This window comes from Cervus canadensis, chromosome 8, assembly GCF_019320065.1.
Source record: "Cervus canadensis isolate Bull #8, Minnesota chromosome 8, ASM1932006v1, whole genome shotgun sequence".
In the NCBI taxonomy this organism is placed as follows: Eukaryota; Metazoa; Chordata; class Mammalia; order Artiodactyla; family Cervidae; genus Cervus; species Cervus canadensis.
The window spans coordinates 17,499,239-17,518,141 of NC_057393.1; the positions used below are offsets into that span (position 1 = coordinate 17,499,239).

The 18,903-nt window shown below is 45.5% G+C and overlaps 1 protein-coding gene across 1 annotated transcript in view; it reads right to left on the minus strand.

Annotated features, from left to right (window-relative positions):
- Positions 1-13,028, minus strand: part of HABP2 (hyaluronan binding protein 2) — a 34,783-nt gene extending 21,755 nt beyond the window's left edge. Inside the window, exon 1 of the mRNA XM_043475498.1 lies at positions 12,876-13,028. Within this exon, the coding sequence (XP_043331433.1) occupies positions 12,876-12,944 (69 nt within the window). The 5' untranslated portion in view covers positions 12,945-13,028. The remainder of the gene's footprint in view (positions 1-12,875) is intronic.
- Positions 13,029-18,903: the final 5,875 nt, after the last annotated feature.

The following is an 18,903-nucleotide window of genomic DNA, read 5'->3' on the forward strand; positions in this document are numbered from 1 at the left end:
TGTATGTGTTTATTTGCATGTTATCTGTTGCTCACATCAAACTCTGATCTTCTAAACAATCAAGGCTCTTTCTGTTTCACCACTGATGTATTTAGCCATTATCCAGCACATGGTTTGGCATATGGCATGCCTCAACATAGTTTTGCTGAAAAAATAGATAATGGGAGGAACAGTGTTTACTTTGTTTTTAAAATGCAGTCAGTCAGTTCAGTCGCTCAGTGATTTCCGACTCTTTGTGACCCCATAAACTGCAACGTGCCAGGCTTCCCTGTCCATCACCAACTCCTGAAGCTTGCTCAAACTCAATGTCCGTTGAATCTGTGATGCCATCCAACCATCTCATCCTCTGTTGTCCCCTTTGTTTTTAAAATTCAGTACATCAGAAAAAAAGAGAAAGTGTTATTTATCTTATAGGTGGACTATTTTCTTCCAGTTAAATCAGAGATCAGCCAAAAAAAAAAAAAATAGCCCTTAGGCTGAAGCCAGATTGTGTTTATGCCAATAAAGTTTTATTGGAACATGGCCACGCCCACCTGCTTATATACTGACTCTGCTTCGATGTTATAAGGACAGTTGTGACAGAGACAGTATAGTCCCAAATATTTCCTGTCTGGAACTTTGCAGGCAAGGTTCGCTGACCTCTGACTTAGAAAACAGAAGTTCCATCTTCTGACAGGCTTCCTTTTGGTTCTCAGTGGCCCGGAAGCTGCTGTCAGCGTGATGCATTTTCCTGGTACCCAGTCTAGGCAGTTTGGTGTATTTGCTTCCCCCACCCCCCAGCAGAAGCTTTAGTTTTCTGTTTCACTGTAGCCCCTTCAGTCATTTTTAGGTAAAATGGTAAGAAGAAAGAATGCATTCCGACATGGTGTACGAAGGGCACAACAGTCTAGACAAGAATGCTTATCCTGAATCTGCTCATGAAGAACACGACAGACACAAACCGTGGGCTTTCTGCAAAACAGCTAGCCTCAACTCTGCAAGTCTGCCAATGTCATAAAAGAGGAAACAGCTGGGAAGATTGTTCCTTATTAAATGAGACTAGAGAGACCTGACAACTAAATGCAGTGAAGGATCCTTGATTGGATCCTAGATTTTTTTTTTAAAAAAGCCCTGAAGGATATCATTGGGACTATCGGGAAATTTAAATATAGACCTAGGTTAGACAGTATTATTGTGTCAATGTTGAATTTCTTGAGTGTGATAATAGAAGTGTGGTTTTATAGGAAAATGTCTTTGTTCTAAGAAGGTCCTGAAGCAGGGAGTGGGATGGCTGTAATTTAGTTGCAAAAGATTCAGCAAACCAACCAACCAACCAACCACCAACCAACCAACCAAATCAAATGTATGTACATAAGATCAGGGCAGAAAGCAACTATGGCAAATGATCGGTGTTGCATCTGTCTGGGTGAACAGTATTCACTGTATTATTCTTTCCACTTTTCTAGAGGTCTGACGAATTATAAAATAAAAAGTTGGGGAGGAGAAAGGATACAGAGAAAGAGAGAGGTCATTTGCTGCCTGGAGTGTGCCTGTTTCGAGAGGGGAGGGCAAGTTGGCAGAGGAAGGGTAGGTTCAGGTCTCAGGGTGTTTCTGTGCCTGGGGAATGTCTGATGTTGATATATCTCTGGGCTTGGGTGCCAGGTAGGTGCCAGAGAAGAGGAATGAGGGGACCCTGAGAACAAATGTTACCCCCTCCTCCAATCTTATCCTCTTCACAGCCAGTCAGCTCAGGCTTGGTCCAGTCCTTTGTCTCTCCATCTCTCCTTGAAGCGGTCTGGAGGCCAAGTCCTATCCTCGAAACCTGCAGGACTTAGGCCAGGCCAGAGCCCCACATTTTAACTGGAAACTGGAGCCTGAGGGACAGCTGGGTGCTGCACTGCCCATGGCCAGCAGGTGGCAGACGTGCCCTTCCCAGGAGTTGGAACCGGAGCTGGAGCTCATATGGAAACTAAACAAAAAGAAAGCAGGACCTTCGCGAGCTGGGGGCCCTTCAGGTCCCGCGGGCTCTGGGAGTCTGGAGCAGCTGCCTCCCCGCTGTGCACCCTGGGCTGATGTCAAGGGGTCGCAGGGGTCCGAAGCAGGCCCACTTATTTCGTGAGTCATTGGATCCACAGCAGAAAAGAGGCTGTGGTGGAAATGTGGATACTGGCAGTCGCAACACCAGGCTGGACCAAACCAGAAAGGCCACAAGAATTGTCAGTTGTTTGTGCCGAACACCTGGATTCTGTAACTCAGCTGGGTGAGGGCGGGGCATGGGGATTGTGAATAGACAGCATCTCCCTACTTTCATCCCAATAATGCATTCTCTTTCTACAGAGAGACAGAGAAAGGATAAGAATTCTTATTCCTGGGACTTGTAAATCCAAAGAGGAAGATCACTGGTGCAAAACAAGGAAAATGGGGAGAAGGAGGGGACAACTGTGATCTCAGTTCACATTTATTAAGACCTGACAGTTGCCAAGGGCTGTGCTAAATGTTTTATGTGCATTTTGTCTCTTTTATTGTACATAATCTTCGATAACTGGAGTACTATAATTATGTCCATTGTAGACGTTAAGTTACCGAAAGTAACTCAGGTAGTAAATGCTGGAGCCAGAGTAGAATGGAGCCAGTCTTATGCCAGAGCCATTGTGTGACGGATGAGGGACCCACTGCATGCAAACATGATAATGAAGGGGTGGAAAAGGAAGTAGGAGAGCCACCTAATCCTAAGAGAGGCAGGGCCCTCAGTCTGGTGATGAGATTGGGCCCCTGTCTTTGGAAAGTTTTTACAGGTCCTACCCAGACTAGCCCAGGCCTGGCAGACACAGAAAGGGCCGCTAGGCTCCAGGGACATCCAAGGTAGGCACAAAAGTCAGCTGGAACCTCAGCCGGTTCACTGTGACAAACACGTCTCAGCAAACATCCCCACCTAGATCGAAAAGCGCACAAGCTACTGCCTGCTTCTTCCATCATGTGTATCAGTCTCACCCGGGCTGAGTGGTCACAGCTGCCCCAGCTCCTCTGAGAGGGCTAGGAATAGCTACTTCTGGCACATGGAAATGTAGATGTGTTCCAGTAGATTCAGTGAGACCCCTTGAGATCCAACTGCTGGTCCATCTCTAATCAGGCTTTCACAGTGAATCCATGCCTCAGGACTTTGGCCTTCCCCAGTTGGAAGTACTGATGCTGAAGCTGAAACTCCAATATTCTGGCCACCTGATGTGAAGAACTGAGTCATTGGAAAAGCCCCTGATGCTGGGAAAGATTGAAGGCAGGAGGAGAAGGTTTGACAGAGGATGAGATGATTGGATGGCATCACTGACTGGATGGACATGAATTTGAGCAAGCTCCGGGAGTTGGTAATGGACAGAGAAGCCTGGCATGCTGCAGTCCATGGAGTCGCAAACAGTCGGACACAACTGAGTGACTGAAATGAACTGAGTTAGAAGCAAATTACTAGTAATGTTAACATCCCACCGCCTAACCCAGTCACCAGTGAGCATAATATGGTGTCTTCTAGGCTAAGGATGGTTGGTGGGGAAGGCAGGGAGGGGCAGAGAGAGGGATCCTATGACTTACAGCATAATCTCCTTGGGGGTGGAGGGCATTGTGGTCTAATCTCTTCTGTCCTATCTTTAATCTAGTGATTATTTCAACTCAGGTTCTTCCTCTACCTTTTACAATTTTAACCTTCTAGAAAACAAAACAAAAGAGCGGAGACTAAAAGTCTGTGTTGATGGTCTCCAGGAATTAACTATTAGGACATTTTCTCAGAAGGCAGAATGCCAAAGAATTGATGCTTTTGAACTGCTGCTGGAGAAGACTCCTGAGAGTCCCTTAGACAGCATGGAGATCAAACTAGTCAATCTTAAGGGAGATCAACCCTGAATATTCTCTGGAAGGATTGATGCTGAAGCTGAAGCTCCAGTATTTTGGTCATCTGATGCGAAGGGCTGACTCACTGGTAAAGACCCTGATGCTGAGAAAGATCAAGGGCAGAAGGAGAAGAGGGTGTCAGAGGATGAGACGGCTGGACAGCATCACTGATGCAGTGAACATGAACTTGGGCAAACTCTGGGAGATGGTGAGGGATAGGGAGTCCATGTGCTGCAGTCCATGGTGTTGCAAAGAGTCGGACATGACTGGGAGGCTGAAGAGCAACAACAGCAACATGTTCTCAGAGGAATGGCAAGCAGTAGAGCGAAGAGGTGGGGCTAGATCTGACCTTTGGGGCCAGAACCTTGACTCAGAATGAGCCTATAGCAGAACAACCTTTCACCTGGTAGGTAAGATTGGAACTCATATCCCAGCCATCTCTTTCTCCTTGGATGTTCTACCATGCCCTGGTGGCAGATCAGATGTCACCACACCGGGGAAGGATTTGCATTGCTCCTAAAGGCAGCTGGGCAGGAGAGAATTGCACTGTGGTTACGTGAGGCTGCAGGGCTGGAAACTGAGCCACGGGCAGGAGTGCACAGCTCAGCAGGGTCTGCCCCCACTGCTGGACCAAGGGCTCAAGGTCAGGGTAAGAGGCAGAGGCGACAGAGGACAGGGCTTGCTGGTATTCCAGTCACCATTCCAACTGCTGCCTCCCTCACACCATCCTTCTGCTCTGGCCCCTGCTGCAAACAAGCTACGTCATGAGATGAACAATTATGCAAAGCCTCAGTCATTTTTTAAAACTGTAAAACACATACACATACTATTTTTCATTTTAACCATTTTTAAGTATACCATTTAGTGGCGTTAATTACATTCACAGTATTATGTAACCATCACCACAATCAATAGTCAAAACTTCGTCTTCATCCCCAACATATAAACTCTGTACCCATTAAATGATAACTCTTGGGCTTCCCTGCTGGTCCAGTGGTTAAGAATCCACCTTGTAATACATGGGACACTGGTTCCAGCCCTGGTCTGGAAAGATTCCACATGCTTTGGCATAAATGAGCCCAGGAACCACAACTATTGAAGCCTTTGCAGCTATAGTCTGTGTTCTGCAACAAGAGAAGCCACCACAATGAGAAGCCCAAGCACCGCAACTAGAGAAGCCCCCAGTCACCACAACTAGAGAAACCCCGTGTGCTGCAACGAAGACCCAGCACCGCCAAAAATAAATAAATAAATAAAACTTTTTAAATAGCTCTCTTCCTTCGTCCTCCAAGCCCTTAGTAGCCTTTATTGTACTTCGTCACTATGAATTTACCTACTCTAGGTACCTCATGTAAGTAGAATCATACAATATGTGTCCTTCTGTAACTGGCTTTATGTCACCACTATTCATAATGTTTTCAAGGTTCATCCATGTTGTGGCATATATCAAAATTTATAGCTAAATAGTATTCCAGGGTGTATCACAGTTTGCTTATCCATTCATCTGCTGATGGACACTTGGGTTGTGATATCCTTTGCCTATATGAATAAGGCTGCTCTGAACATTGGTGTACACGTACCTGTTTGAGTCCCTAATTTCCATTCTTTGGGGTTGATATTAGAAGTGGAATTCTAGATCACATTGTAATTCTGTTTAACTTTTTAAGAAACCACCATACTTTTCCACAGTGGCTGCACCATTTAACATCCCCACCAGCAATAAATGAGGGTTCTGATTTTTTCACATCCTCACCAATCCTTGCTATTTTTCATTTTTAAAAGGTCTAGGCATCCTGATAGGTGTGAAGTGGTGCTGCTCCATCCTTTGTGGTCACAAGAAATCTCATCGTTGCTTTAGCACATGAACTATGTACCCATTGCACATGCGCAATGCTATCCTAGCAGTGGCTTCACTGTGTCTTTGCTTTCATCTGGAGCTGGAGGTAAGAAGGGACGGTTCTAATGGGAAAATTTGAGGCCAAAGGAGAAGCAGCAGCCAGTGGTCCCTCTGGGTGGTCTCCTCCTTGGGAGACTGGGAGAAGCTGTTTACAGGACCACAGTGATGAGCCCGGAGGTGAAGAGGAGCTGGCCCAGATCCTTTACAAGCAGAGGAAGAAGCTCAGGCCCAGTGGGATGATGCACTCCTGTGAGGACACAAGTGGATCGGGCCGGGGAGGAAGTCAAGGCTGGATCCCTTCACTCTGAGGCGGTCACCTATGTCCGACCCAGAGCTGCCTACACTACCTCTGCTCAGGTAGCTGGGACTGGACTGCACAGCATTTGCAATCGGTTGCTCTTCACATAAGCACTTGGTGAGAGACACTGGTGCAAATGGGTTATCCCAGGAGCTTGCAGGGAGGGGGCCGAAGGATCGGGCATGAGACCATCCAGGAGAAGGAGGTTGGAAAAAAATACTCATTTCTGGATGTGATCATGCTCTTGGGAGCCCATTGAAAAGGCAAATGAACAAACAAAAGCCTGGGTTGGCCTTGTGTCTGAGGACCACCACATGGGCACGAGCCCTGATATTCCCCTCCTCGGCCAGTCAGTTCTCAGGAAAAGCCCAGGGCTTCCCAGGGAAGCAGACTTCCCTGGTGACTCAGACCAGGGAAAGAATCCACCTACAATGAAGGACACCTGGGTTTGATCCCTGGGTCGGGAAGATCCCCTGGAGAAGGGAATGGCAACCCACTCCAGTAATCTGGCCTGGAGAATTCCATGGACAGAGGAACCTGGCAAGCAGGCTATAGCCCACGGGGTCATAAAGAGTCAGTCGCAACTGAGCAACTATCTCTTTCACTTTTTTCACTTTCCCAGGAAAGTAACTTCCCACAATTAGGAACCAACTCCATCTGCGAAGCTGTCTTTACGTCTGTGTTTTCCCTGGTATGGGATGTAAACTGCTGTTGGTACCCAAGTTGATTCAGGTGATGCCTAGCTATGGAGAGACATCACATCAAAACACAGCGTGAGAAAGCCATTTCCTTCTCAGTTTTACTATAAGCTCTCCCAATCCCATAACAAAGACAGACTGGGGTGGTGCTGCTAAGTCCTTCTCTTCTAAAGTGAAGTGTTAGTTGCTCAATCATGTCTGACTCTTTGTGAGATCATGGACTGTAACCCACCAGGTTCCTCTGTCCATGGAATTCTCCAGGCAAGAATACTGGTGTGGGTTGCCAGTCCCTTCTCCAGGGGATCTTCCCGACCCAGGGTTCGAACCCAGGGATCTCACTGCGGGCAGATTCTTTACCATCCGAGCCACTCGTCCTAATCGTCCCTCCTACCAAAGAGAAAGCAGAGTTCCGCGCGGAGTTTTAGAATGACAACTGCAGCCAGTTGGAATTCAATATCATTGTTTCCTTTTCTTTGATTTTCCAACTGATAGTAGTGACAATCTCCTTTAAAAATAAATCTACTTAGGTTGACAGAAAGTATTAAGAAACTAGTCTGGGCTTTGGCAAAATATCTAAAGATGGATTCATTCATGACTAAAGTTTTCAAAGCTCTGCGCTAACAGGCTAGCCATCTAGCAAGACTTGATCCTTCTCGTGTTGGCAAGGAAAGCTTCAGGGATTGTTGGAGAAGCTTCCAGGTGGTAGTGACTTTTCTCCTGCCTGATCCTGGAATCTGAGGCCGCTGTCCCCCTGGACACATTCCATCCCACATTGAGTCTCAGTTGTTTCAGGGTAGTGCCTGTCACAGCAACCTCTAACACGGAGGTTATGAATTTGGGACCAGCATCAAGCCATTCTGGGTTTGAATCCCAGCTCTGTAACCTCACAGGGCAGCCATCTGTGCAGATTATTTAATTTCTTTAAAGCTTAGTTTGTTATCTGCAAAATGAGGATGACAGCAGTCCTTACCTCATGGGGCTGTGGGGAAGCTATACGTGAGGTAATAAATATAATGCACACAATGTCTGACATATAGTAAAGACTTAATAAGCTTAATAAATACTTGCTACAGTGATTATTAGCCATTGTTGTCAATATGTTTAAAAAAAATTTTTTTTTTTTCAAATTATGAAGTGATTGAGGAGAGCTCGCTCAGCACAAACTCTTCCTGGAATTTGTTCGTTGGGTCACAGGCACGTCACACCGGCCCCCTCCCCCCATTTTTCCTGGGATCTTTGCCAAGTCCTAAGCCAGGAAACCTTGTTATATTAATTATGAAGAAAAAGCATGTTTTATTTAAAATCCCGGCTGCCGAATATTCTGCCATGCTGTTTCTCTGTGACAGCAGAATTGCTTTTGCATTTAGGAAACGCTAATGAATTGAAAATATAAATATATCTGTGCCTACATACACATACGATTTCCTGCGACCTGATTTCCCTAAATACCAGCGTACACCACCAAAGCTAATGAGTTGGACTTGTGCTTAGGATCAGGTTTTTTTTTTTTTTAATCTGTAAGTACATGCAGTGCAAATCAGTTCTTATTTTTTCCATAAGATTCTGAATGGGTTACAGCATGAAGGAGGGATGTCTCCTATGTCTGAAAGAGACTCTGACATTCTGGAGCACTGAGGCTTTGAAAAGGGCTGTTTGTATCCCTCGTCAAAGCCCTTGTTTGGTCCTGGGGGCCATGCGGTTATGGATTCTTGAATTAATCAGACAAGGAGCCCTGTTACTTGACCACCCAAAACTGACTGTAATATTTCAGCATCCACAGTGTTTCTGAACAATAATCAGACAAGCATGCTCTCTGTGTTTCTTTCCTTGTTTGTCTCTCTCTTTTCAAGGTAGAACTGGACAGGTACTGGACAGGTAACCCATCGAACAGAGACAGGGTCCAAAGTAGAGCGTGCTGGGACCTGGGGGACCTGGGGTCTTCAGTTTCTAATACCAGAAGCAGTAGTTCCTTGTCCCCTCCGTGGCATATAAGAATGGAAGCCCATGTTACTAGAATGTCTGATTTTCAGGAAAAGCTGGGGTCTGTATTCTCAAATGTCACCAGCAACCGAAAGGAAATGAAAACACTCTTCAGGTTGAACTTTTACCTGCCAAATAAAACATGGGCTGTGAGCTGCATGTATCCCAAGCCACAAATTTGCAACCTCTTGTCTGTGCAGATATTTTTGTGACTTTCTACCTAGGAGGATTCTGGAGCCCTAGAGTTCTTGAGTTTCAATTCTAGGGTTTAAAAATCTAAGAAATGGGAGCAAACATGCATTTTAATTGCAAGGCCCCCTGTTGAGGACGAGCTGAGATAAACAGGGCAAACCTGACAAGCCTTGTCCTCTAGCTTCTGATCCTGGAAGAAGTCAAATTGCATTACAACTGAGCCCAGGGGCACCCCAAGTCACCCTGAGAACCGCAGCAGGAAAAGAAGTCAAAGCCCCAGAGACAGGACACATAGTCGAGCAAACCTCCTGTGATGGGTGAGGAGTCGAACAGAGCTGAGTCTCAGTTCTGACTGGGGAGTTAGGTCACCATCTTTGGGCTTGTTTCTCCTTCAGAAAATGGGAATAACAATACAAGATGTGCTGGGGATTTTGTTATTGTTGTTTAGTCGCTAAGTTGTGTCCGACTCTTTTGCATCTCTGTGGACTGTAGCCCTCCAGGCTCCTCTGTCCATGGAATTTCCCAGGCAAGAATACTGGAGTGGGTTGCCATTTCCTCCTCCAGGGAATCTTCCCAACCCAGGGATTGAACCTGACTTTCTTGCATTGGCAGGCATTCTGTACCACTGAGCCGCCAGGGAGGGCCCTGCGCTGGGGCCAAGTGTTCAACACTGACGGGTAAAGAAAAACAGATCTACCAGACCAGGAAGGCACTATGAAGGATCCCCTGGAATCTATGGCAATAATATTTGACCACACTTTTTTTGGATCATGATACCTGAATATAAACCTAAGTTACAGATGAGCCCACAGAGAAGTCATCATAATGTTTGTGGTATGATCTGAATGCATAGGTGGGTCTCCAGGCATCTCTCCAGTGGGCAATGAGAGACCTGTGACTGCTTTTGTTTAAAGTTTCAGAGGCGCATGGAATCTGTGTCTGACACTTTACCCAGCAACAGGCCCCTGGTCTAAAAGCCCCCCTTCCCCATAGGAAGGATCATACCCCTAAGGCTACATGTTGTTTAGTCGCTAAGTCGTGTCTGACTTTTGTGACCTCATGGACTGTAGCCTCACCATGTTTCCAGGCAAGAATACCGGAGTGGATTGCCATTCCCTTCTCCAGGGGATCTTCCTGACCCAGGGAATGAACCTGGGTCTCCTGCATTGCAGGCAGATTCCTTACCATCTGAGTCACCAGGGAAGCGCCCCTAAAATTAGTTACTCAGTTGTATCTGACTCTTTGCGACCTCATGGAGCCCACGAGGCTCCTCTGTCCAAGGAATTCTCCAGGCAAAAATACTGGAGGCTGTCTGGACCAAACAAATCTCATCCTCGGCCAGGGCCCCTGGCAAGAGACCTTATCCAGACAGATGGAAACCAGCCATAGTCTAAGACTCCGCTCTCCCACCTCCTAGTTTGAGAACACATTCCTCAGTTTCCTGATCTGCAAACTGCGAGCAATAACAGTACTTCTTTCCTTTCTTTTTAAACTTTTTATTTTGTGTTGGAGTATAGCTGGTTAACAATGCTGTGATAGTTTCAGGTGGACGGCCAAGAGACTCAGCCATACATGGACATGTACCCATTCCCCCCCAAATTCTCCTCCCATCCAGTCTGCCACATATCATTGAGCAGAGTTCCCTGTGCTATGCAGTAGGGACTTGGTTATCCATTTTAAATATAGCAGTGTGTACATGTCCATCCCAAACTCCCTAACTATCCCTTCTCCCCATTCTTCCCCCTGGCATCCATAAGTTCATCCTCTAAGTCTGTGAGCCTATTGCTCTTTTGCAAAAATGTTTATTTGTATCATTTCTTTTTAGATTCCATGTATAAAAGATGTAACACGCTATTTATCCTTCTCTGTTTGACTTATTTCACTCAGTATGACAATCTCTAGGTCTATCCATGTTGCTGCAAATGGCATTATTTCATTCTTTTTAATAGTATCTATTTCCTGGGATTCTTCTGGAGAACTCAAAGACCAATCCCTCAAAAGCACAGAGCATGGCACACAGGATTTCTCATTAAATGGCAGTTTGTTATTACTTTACCTACATTGGGGCAGGAGAGGCCACCCTGTCCATCTGGCTATGTGATTCCTTCCTTCCTGGTGATGTCTCAAGCTCTCTAAACATCTGAGTGAGTTGGCCAGTTTCCCCTGTATCTCTGTGTACTGGCCTATGGAATGCAAGCCACTCTCCCAACCACCTGTCTGGCATGCATCTGGAGTAAGAAAACATTCCAAAGCCCTGAATCCTCTCTTTGGAATTGACTAAGCTCATTGCCTAAAGGCTAGTTCTCATGTTTTCTCTTTTATCCATTATTGACTTACAATTTCATTGCTAACCCTAAAAATTCACTAGGGCTTGCAAAATAAGGATTTGGGGGGACCGTTATCTTTTGCTGAACTTCAAACAGACTGCATCCACTCTCTTCCTTGCCTGCAAATTTTAGGATTTAATTCCTTCTGAGTGGTACTTTCTCTGGACCCTTCCTTTGTGAGTCTGATCATTTCCATCACTTTTCTCTAGACCTGTGCTATTTCTGCAGGGTCTTAGCCTCAGACATTCAATAGCAATCAGTGATGTAGAGGGTTTGATAATGACTGATCTTTGCAGCCACCCCCCACACACAAACACAAGTTATCATTGGAAAAGAAAATTCTTTCCGAGATGAGTCATTGGCAGCTTAATATGGTACTAAGGTAGGTGTCCGAGTACAGTTTACGTAAAGGGGAGGAGAAGCTGCTGGTTTTAAGGCATGCTAAGCAGAAAGCCTAGAATCTAACCTGCTTCCTGCAGGAAAAGCTCTATGAAGTGAAACTGGAAATAAAATGCAAAGGTATTTAATATGATGACTGTTATTTCAGTTCTCATCCCTTTCTTGTATGTTACTCACCACCTCCTTCAGTCTAACAAAGGTGAGCCTTCTTTGATTTTTATAAAGAACTCGTGTCACTTTGGAAATTTCAAGGGAAAAGAGCTCACATCTATTTAAAGCCACATGCATTGCTCCGCTTAATCAGTCACGACCCTCCCCAGATCTGGGGGAGATTATCAGTTGGTTTGCAGTGGAGGAAACTGAGGTTCACAGAGATGATGTTACTTGCACAAGGTTCCACACCCAGAACGTGGCAAAGCTGAGATTCAAACCCTGGCTCCTAAGCCCACACTCCCACTTCAGACCACCTCCAGCATGGAACTTGAGAGGTGTGAGGTCTGGTGAAGACCCGTCTCGTATGCCCACAGAGACCCAGCTAACACTCTTGGACTACAAGGCACGAAACAAGAGCAGACACCACAACACCTCATCTGCTCCCCAATGTCTTGAGTCCCCCATGTGAGACCCCCTGACGTCACTTTCCTTCTCCACTCACCACGACCTCCTGGGCCCCTGCTCACCTCTCTGCCCTGTTAACCATAGCCATGGTCACAGGGTGATGCGAGAAAAAGTCCTGCTTGTGAAGCTTCTCTCCAAATACGATCCATCTAAGTAAAGCTGTTGCCAGCAAGATTCTCCTCTAGGGTCAAAGTAGGGGGATTCTTACCCTAATGTCCCCCCAAAAAGCTGGAGAACTGGGTATGCATGTCAGCATGTACAGAGAAAGAGTTTGTAGCTTTCAGTGGCTTCCCAAAGGGATTTCTGTGGTTCATACCAGACAAAACATGCTGCCTTAGCAGATTTTTTTGCTCTGATCCCCTTAGTTGGAAGGTGTTCGTGGACACTGCTCCAGGATGGCTCAAACCAATTGCATGGCTTCATGGAACTGGCCACTTAATAGCAACCAACTTGAAAGACCTGCATTAGCGCTTGAAATCAGGAAATATTCGACCTGGCAACACCAGTCTTTCACAACTAAAGTTTCTCATTGCTCCTGGCCCAGCTGGTTTGGTCTTCCTAATAACCTCAGAGCCTCTCAACACCAGATATTTGAAAAGAACACTTACCCCGAAGGCTGTCTTTCCCGCCAGAACCATTAACAGCAGAACATGGAGATCAGACATTCTGGCAAACATCTTTGTAGTTTAAGAACTCTTGTTTTGCTCTAAACACAATTTCTTTTGTTGTCTCTGCCTTTGGGGGGGAGGGGGGAATGTCAGTCTCCCAGGATTCAGGAACAAATGAAGAGGATGCAAATTATTAACTAGGCATCAAATACTGTTTAATGTTTAATGTTTTGCAAACCAACTATCTTGATTAAACAAATGGTAACTTTGGGGCTGGGCTGAGTCATGGGGTTGGTTTCTTTTCTGGAGAGAAAGTCTCCAAAGAAAGCAGCAGAGATAAAGTGCCCCTGGCTCCTGGGGGTGGGGGCGGGGTTGCCAAGGGTTCAGTGCAGAAGGCCCCACTGTTCACTAGCATCTCGGTTGCAGGATAAAAGCCCGGCCAGAGTGAGGCTCCTGCCACAGGCCTCTGACATTGCTGACTCGATCAGAATGTTAATAGAGATCTGATTCATCAAATCGCAAACAGAATTAAGGCATGGATAGGCTCCTAATAACATCACGCTTTATATTCATGAAAGATAAATTAAAGGATGCAAAACTGCTATTGACAAACATTGATTCTAGGCCCTTTGAAGCATTGCCCACGATTGCTTGTTGGCTTCAAAGTTTTCTTTTAAATTTCATTACATAAGGCTTTAACTTTTTAATTATTTTTTTTTTCCCTTTCATTAGAGTCTTTCTTTGATCAAGAAAGGGGGAAAAAGTGCCCATGGTGCTCATATCTGGGGCCAATTGTTTCCTACGCTCCTTTTTTACCTACGCTGATTGCAGGTAGCATTATATAAGGCAACAGTTACCTGTGAAGCACAGGTGCTCATGGATACAATTGATCTCTTTAATAGGCATCACTGTGAGCTTCTGTAAACACCTAGCTGCCCACAGTAATCTATGCAAGGGCTCCAGGAATCCTCTCATCTGAGTCCTAAATCCAGGGTCTAAAATCCTGCTGATGACCAAGACAGGTGCTCACCTGGCTCACCTGTCCACCCATCTGCCATCCCTGCTTGGGCATGCACTTAGACTCCTGTGTGGCTGCTTCTACCTTCAGAAGCCAGGTTGCTGGTCATGGAAGGCCCCACAGGTACCAGCCCAGAAGGCCAAAGTCAATGCCCCAGTCACCAGAAAGATGGTCCTTGAGGAGCAAACCATCAAAAAAGAGCAGACCACCAAAAAGATGGTCCTTGAAGAGCAAACCATCAGAAAAGAGCAAATCACACACACAAAAAAGACAAACCATAACTTGTCTCCTGTTCACTTATTTTGTCTCCACTCTGTTTTAGGCAGACAGCAATTCATTCCTGGTCAACATTCATCAAATATCTATAAGACAAGCACAGTTTCCTGGGAAAGATCTCTAATCTTCCCCTATTCATCCCCGATCTTTCTCACTTGCTCACTCAGTTGTGTCTGACTCTTTGATCCTATGGACTGTAGCCCACTAGGCTCCTTTGCCATAAAATTTCCAGGCAAGAATACTGGAGTGGGTTGCCATTTCCTACTTCAGGTGATCTTCCTGACCCACAGATTGAAACGTGTCTCCTGAGTCTGGTGCATTGCAGGCAGATTCTTTACTGCTGAGTCACTGGGGAAGACTCAGCCTTATTCCACTCCTAACTCTCATCCTAACTCTAACGCTGATCACTCTTTAGCAAATTCATTTAGGTACCCATCTAGTTAATCCAACTTTCCAATTTCAGCCCAAACATTACTTCTTTTTAAAATTTTTTATTATTTTTTTCTACCTAATTTTATTTTCTTATTTATTTTTTACTGTCCTGGGTTTGGTTTACGTGAGTCTTACCTAGTTGCAGTGAGCAGGGGCTACTCTTTGTAGTGGTGTGCCGGCTTCTCGTTGTGGAGACTTCTCTTGTTGCGGAGCACAGACTCTAGACACTTGGGCTTCAGTAGTTGCAGCACAGAGGCTCAGTCATTGTGGCACATGAGCTTTGCTGATCTGCAGTGGAATCCTCCTGAATCAGGGATCAAACCTGTGTCCCCTGCATTGCCAAGAGGATTCTTATCTACTGTGCCACCACGGCTGTCCCAAACATTACTTCCTCAAAAGCCCTACGTGAGCTTTTCTTTCACAACACTTATCAAGGTTGCAATTGCATACCTATATTACTCTTCCATTAATATTTGTTTCCCTACCGCCCCCACTGGACTGAAAATTCGTGTGGCAGGCACTATGTTTTGTTCATCATTGAATTCTTGGTAGGGATGCCTGGCACTTGCATTCAATAGATACACCATGAATGAATGAATGAGGAAAGGAATAACCACTTCCTTACAGTGACAGCTGGAGACTTTTTAACCCAGGCACCATAGATAGCATAGCCAGCTCAATGTGAAAAGGAAAGTTGGGTACGAAAAAAAAAGCTAAAACATTGGTACACTTGTAAACATCCTTCAATTTATTCATAGACACTACATGAATATTCATCGGTTATCCACCGATGATCTGCTGTGAGCAAGCATTGGCCACACCGGGACAGAAGAGTCGGACATGAACTTTGCTCTTAAGGAACTTGCTTGCTGGTTAAGGGACAGTTAGGCAGACCATGAAAGAGGAAGCAAGTTAATTTTAATAAGTGGAAAAGAATAAGTCTGGAAAAGAATGAAACAAGGTGATGGGACAGAAATCTTTGTGAGTGGGAGTCTAGACTGGGAGGTGGCAATGGTAGTGACATGGCTAAGTGGGTCACTGTAGGGTGTAGACAGCATTACTGGTTATCTGGTCATGGAGCAAGGGTCAAAGAGGCAGCGTGCACAAACAGGTTGCTGCTCTCCAGACTCAGAGCTGGAGCCTTCGTAGTACCAGCTCAGGCTGTAAAAGGCGGAAATGGAAATTTCAGACAAGTCGAGTCACTGAATCACCCACATGACTTACACTTTTCTTTTAACCTCCATTGCCTCACGTGAACTAGCGACCTTCTGACTTTGTGGAGAGATTCCCAGAAAACCAACCAGAAGCTTTTCTTCCTGTGTCAACAGGAAGTGACCCGGTGAGTCTGTTGTTCACCTTTATTAATAGAATCCGGATTCATTTCCCCGACATGTACTCTTCCTTTTATCTCAAGCAAAAAGTGAACAATTGTGCTCTTTGTGTAATAACCACAGGCCTCCCGCATATTGTCTCAGCTCCCTAAAGTTTTGTTATCACAACAGTGTGAAACCAAATAAACTTCTGCTTGTAGCCCTGAAAGACAGAATTCTCTAAAAGATGCTTAATCCTTTTAATTTGGTGGGACAAAAGGACTAGTTTATCATGTGATATGGTTTTATCGTGGGAGTTGAAACAAACCTATCTGGGATCTCTGTTTTTTAAGTCCAAACACATGAGACTTCACCTCTCATCCCGGCGGAGGTTTCAGATGTGATCAAGTCAATCTATTCTCTAGTGCTCTGGAGGCTGTTTTCTCACGAGTAGGGTTACTTGCTGTTGGTGAGAATGTCTGTCCTGTCCTGGGAGGCCTTGGGACTCTGGTTCTCTAGCAGGCTGATTCTTCCACCCTAAGGGAAGTCTCCCTCATAATGCCCTTGCTGGAAACCCGGCCTTTGATGGACTGGGTTACATGACATCTGTTGGGCTTGGACCGACCTGCCTCATTTTTATTATTTACAAGTAACACTCTTCTTGCTTGGCCTTCAGTATGGGGAGGTAGTGGGTGTTGGGGGTAAAGAACAGCAGCCCAGACTTGAAATTGACCTGAGCCCTCGCCCAGCCACATCTCCACTTTGGACAGCAGGACAATCATTTACTCTCTCTGAATCTTGGTTTCCTCATCTGAAAAATAGGGATGCTGTGGTTCCCCCCTCATGGCATCGCCATGAAGTATACTTGAGAGAATAAAGGTAAGGCATTAAATGCAGTGTCTGGCATACAGCAGACTTTGCGAAACACACTGGTTTTAGTATCAGGAGAGTCTTTTCATAGGATGGTACTTGCTGAGCCCCCAGGCCCTCAGAGATGAAAGGACGGGTGTTCAGTGAATCTAATCCCCAACTCAGGGACAGAATGACTGTATCCTTGGGGTGACTCTTGTCTTACTGTTCTCTCTAGCACAGGGGTCAAAAAACTTCTGAAAGTGCTAGACAGTAAAAATCTTAGCTTTTTTCTAGACTTCCAGTTTATGTTGTGAATCTTCAGTTCTGCCATTTTTACACAGAAGCAGCCACAGCTAACACATCCAGCACTCCACATCCATAGTTCCGTATCCTCAGATTTGACCAACCACAGATCAAAAATATTTTTTAAAAAAATTCTAGACAATTCCAAAAAGCAAAATTTGAATTTGCTGCTTGCTAGCAATGACCAATATTTACATCACATCTACAATTATTTAGTTTGAGCAAGTTCTGATAGTTGGACAAGGAAGTTCTGATGGACAGGTAAGCCTGGCGTGCTGCAGGCCATGAGACTGCAAATAGCTGGACACGACTGAGCGACTAAACTGACTAACCGACAACTATTTATGTAGCATGTTCTTTGTATTAACCACTGAAGTGGTGGATGGCATCACTGATTCAATGAACACGAATTTGGGAAAACTCCAGGAGATGGTGAGGGACAGGGAAGGCTGGTGTGCTGCGGTCCACAGGTCATAAAGAGTCAGAAATGACTTGGTGACTGAACAACAACATTTATATTAGATATTATAAACAATCTAGAGATGATTTAGAGTATACAGGAGGATACGTGTAGGTTTTATGTAACTACTACACCATTTTTTATAGGATTCTTGAGCATCTATGGATTTTGTTATCCTCAGAGGGTCCTAGAACCAATCCTCCCCGGACACTGAGGGATGATAGTACTAATGCCAACAGCAAGACTATGTGTCAATAAAACCATATTTACAAAAAAAAAAAGCACCATAGTTTGTGGATTGTGACTCTAGGAGAGAGCCCTGAAGACGTAGCCAGAGCACTGCACAGGAGGGGCCCTGGAAAACAACAGAGACACTTTGGTAAACGTGGGAGGGGGCCCTGGACTAATGACACTGCGGTCCTCAGAGTGTGTGGTGGTGTTGGTTTAGTCACTAAGTCACGTCTGACTCTTGCAACTCCATTGACTGTAGCCCACCAGGCTCCTCTGTTCATGGGATTCTCCAGGCAAGAATACTGGAGTGGGTGGCGATTTCCTTCTCCAGGGAATCTTTTCAACCTGGGAATCGAATCTGGGTCTCCTTCACTGAAGGCAGGTTCTTTACCAACTGGGCTACGTGGGAAGTCAGAGTGTTTATTCAGAAATCATTCCTCCCAAATCCCGGAATCATCAGAACTTCTTCGTGGGGTCAGAGGACTAAAGATCATTTGTCATTCCTTCTACAAGAATTTATTGAGCACCTACTATATGCCGGATGACAGACCAGGTGCTGGCTTCATGGGGTTACATTCCCAGGACTATCCCTACTCAGAGTCACATGGCTGATCTTTGGCTAAATTCTTCAGGTCATCCCTAATCATAGACAACATCCTGCAGGGACACGTCACTGCTCCTTTCTGTTGTTCCCAGAGACCTCTGCCTGATCCACCCTGCCCCACTTCCAGGGGCACTCTCTTTTGGGGGGAAGGGGGATGGCTTGTTAACTTGTCATGTGGCAGTAACCTTCCCCCAGTCTGCCTCACACCCCCTAGCATGGTCTAATATGTTCAGATTTGTTGTAAACTTGTTGGTACCACATACCCCATTCTCTGACCTGAAAGATACTAGGGTGCCCCCCACCTTGTTTGTGAAAAGAAACCAGCATTTATGGAGCAGTTTCTGTGTTACGGGTGCTTTTTACAATCTTGAGCTCCTACAGTCTGTGTAACTACCCTGCAAGGTGATTTGGTCCATTTTGCAAATAAAAACACTCAAGAGACTCAGAGAGGTTAAGTTCATTGCCCAGGGTCACAGAGCTTGAGGCAGAGCCACGTCTGAAGCTCTTCCTACTCTACTGCATGGACTGGAGACTCTCAGGGT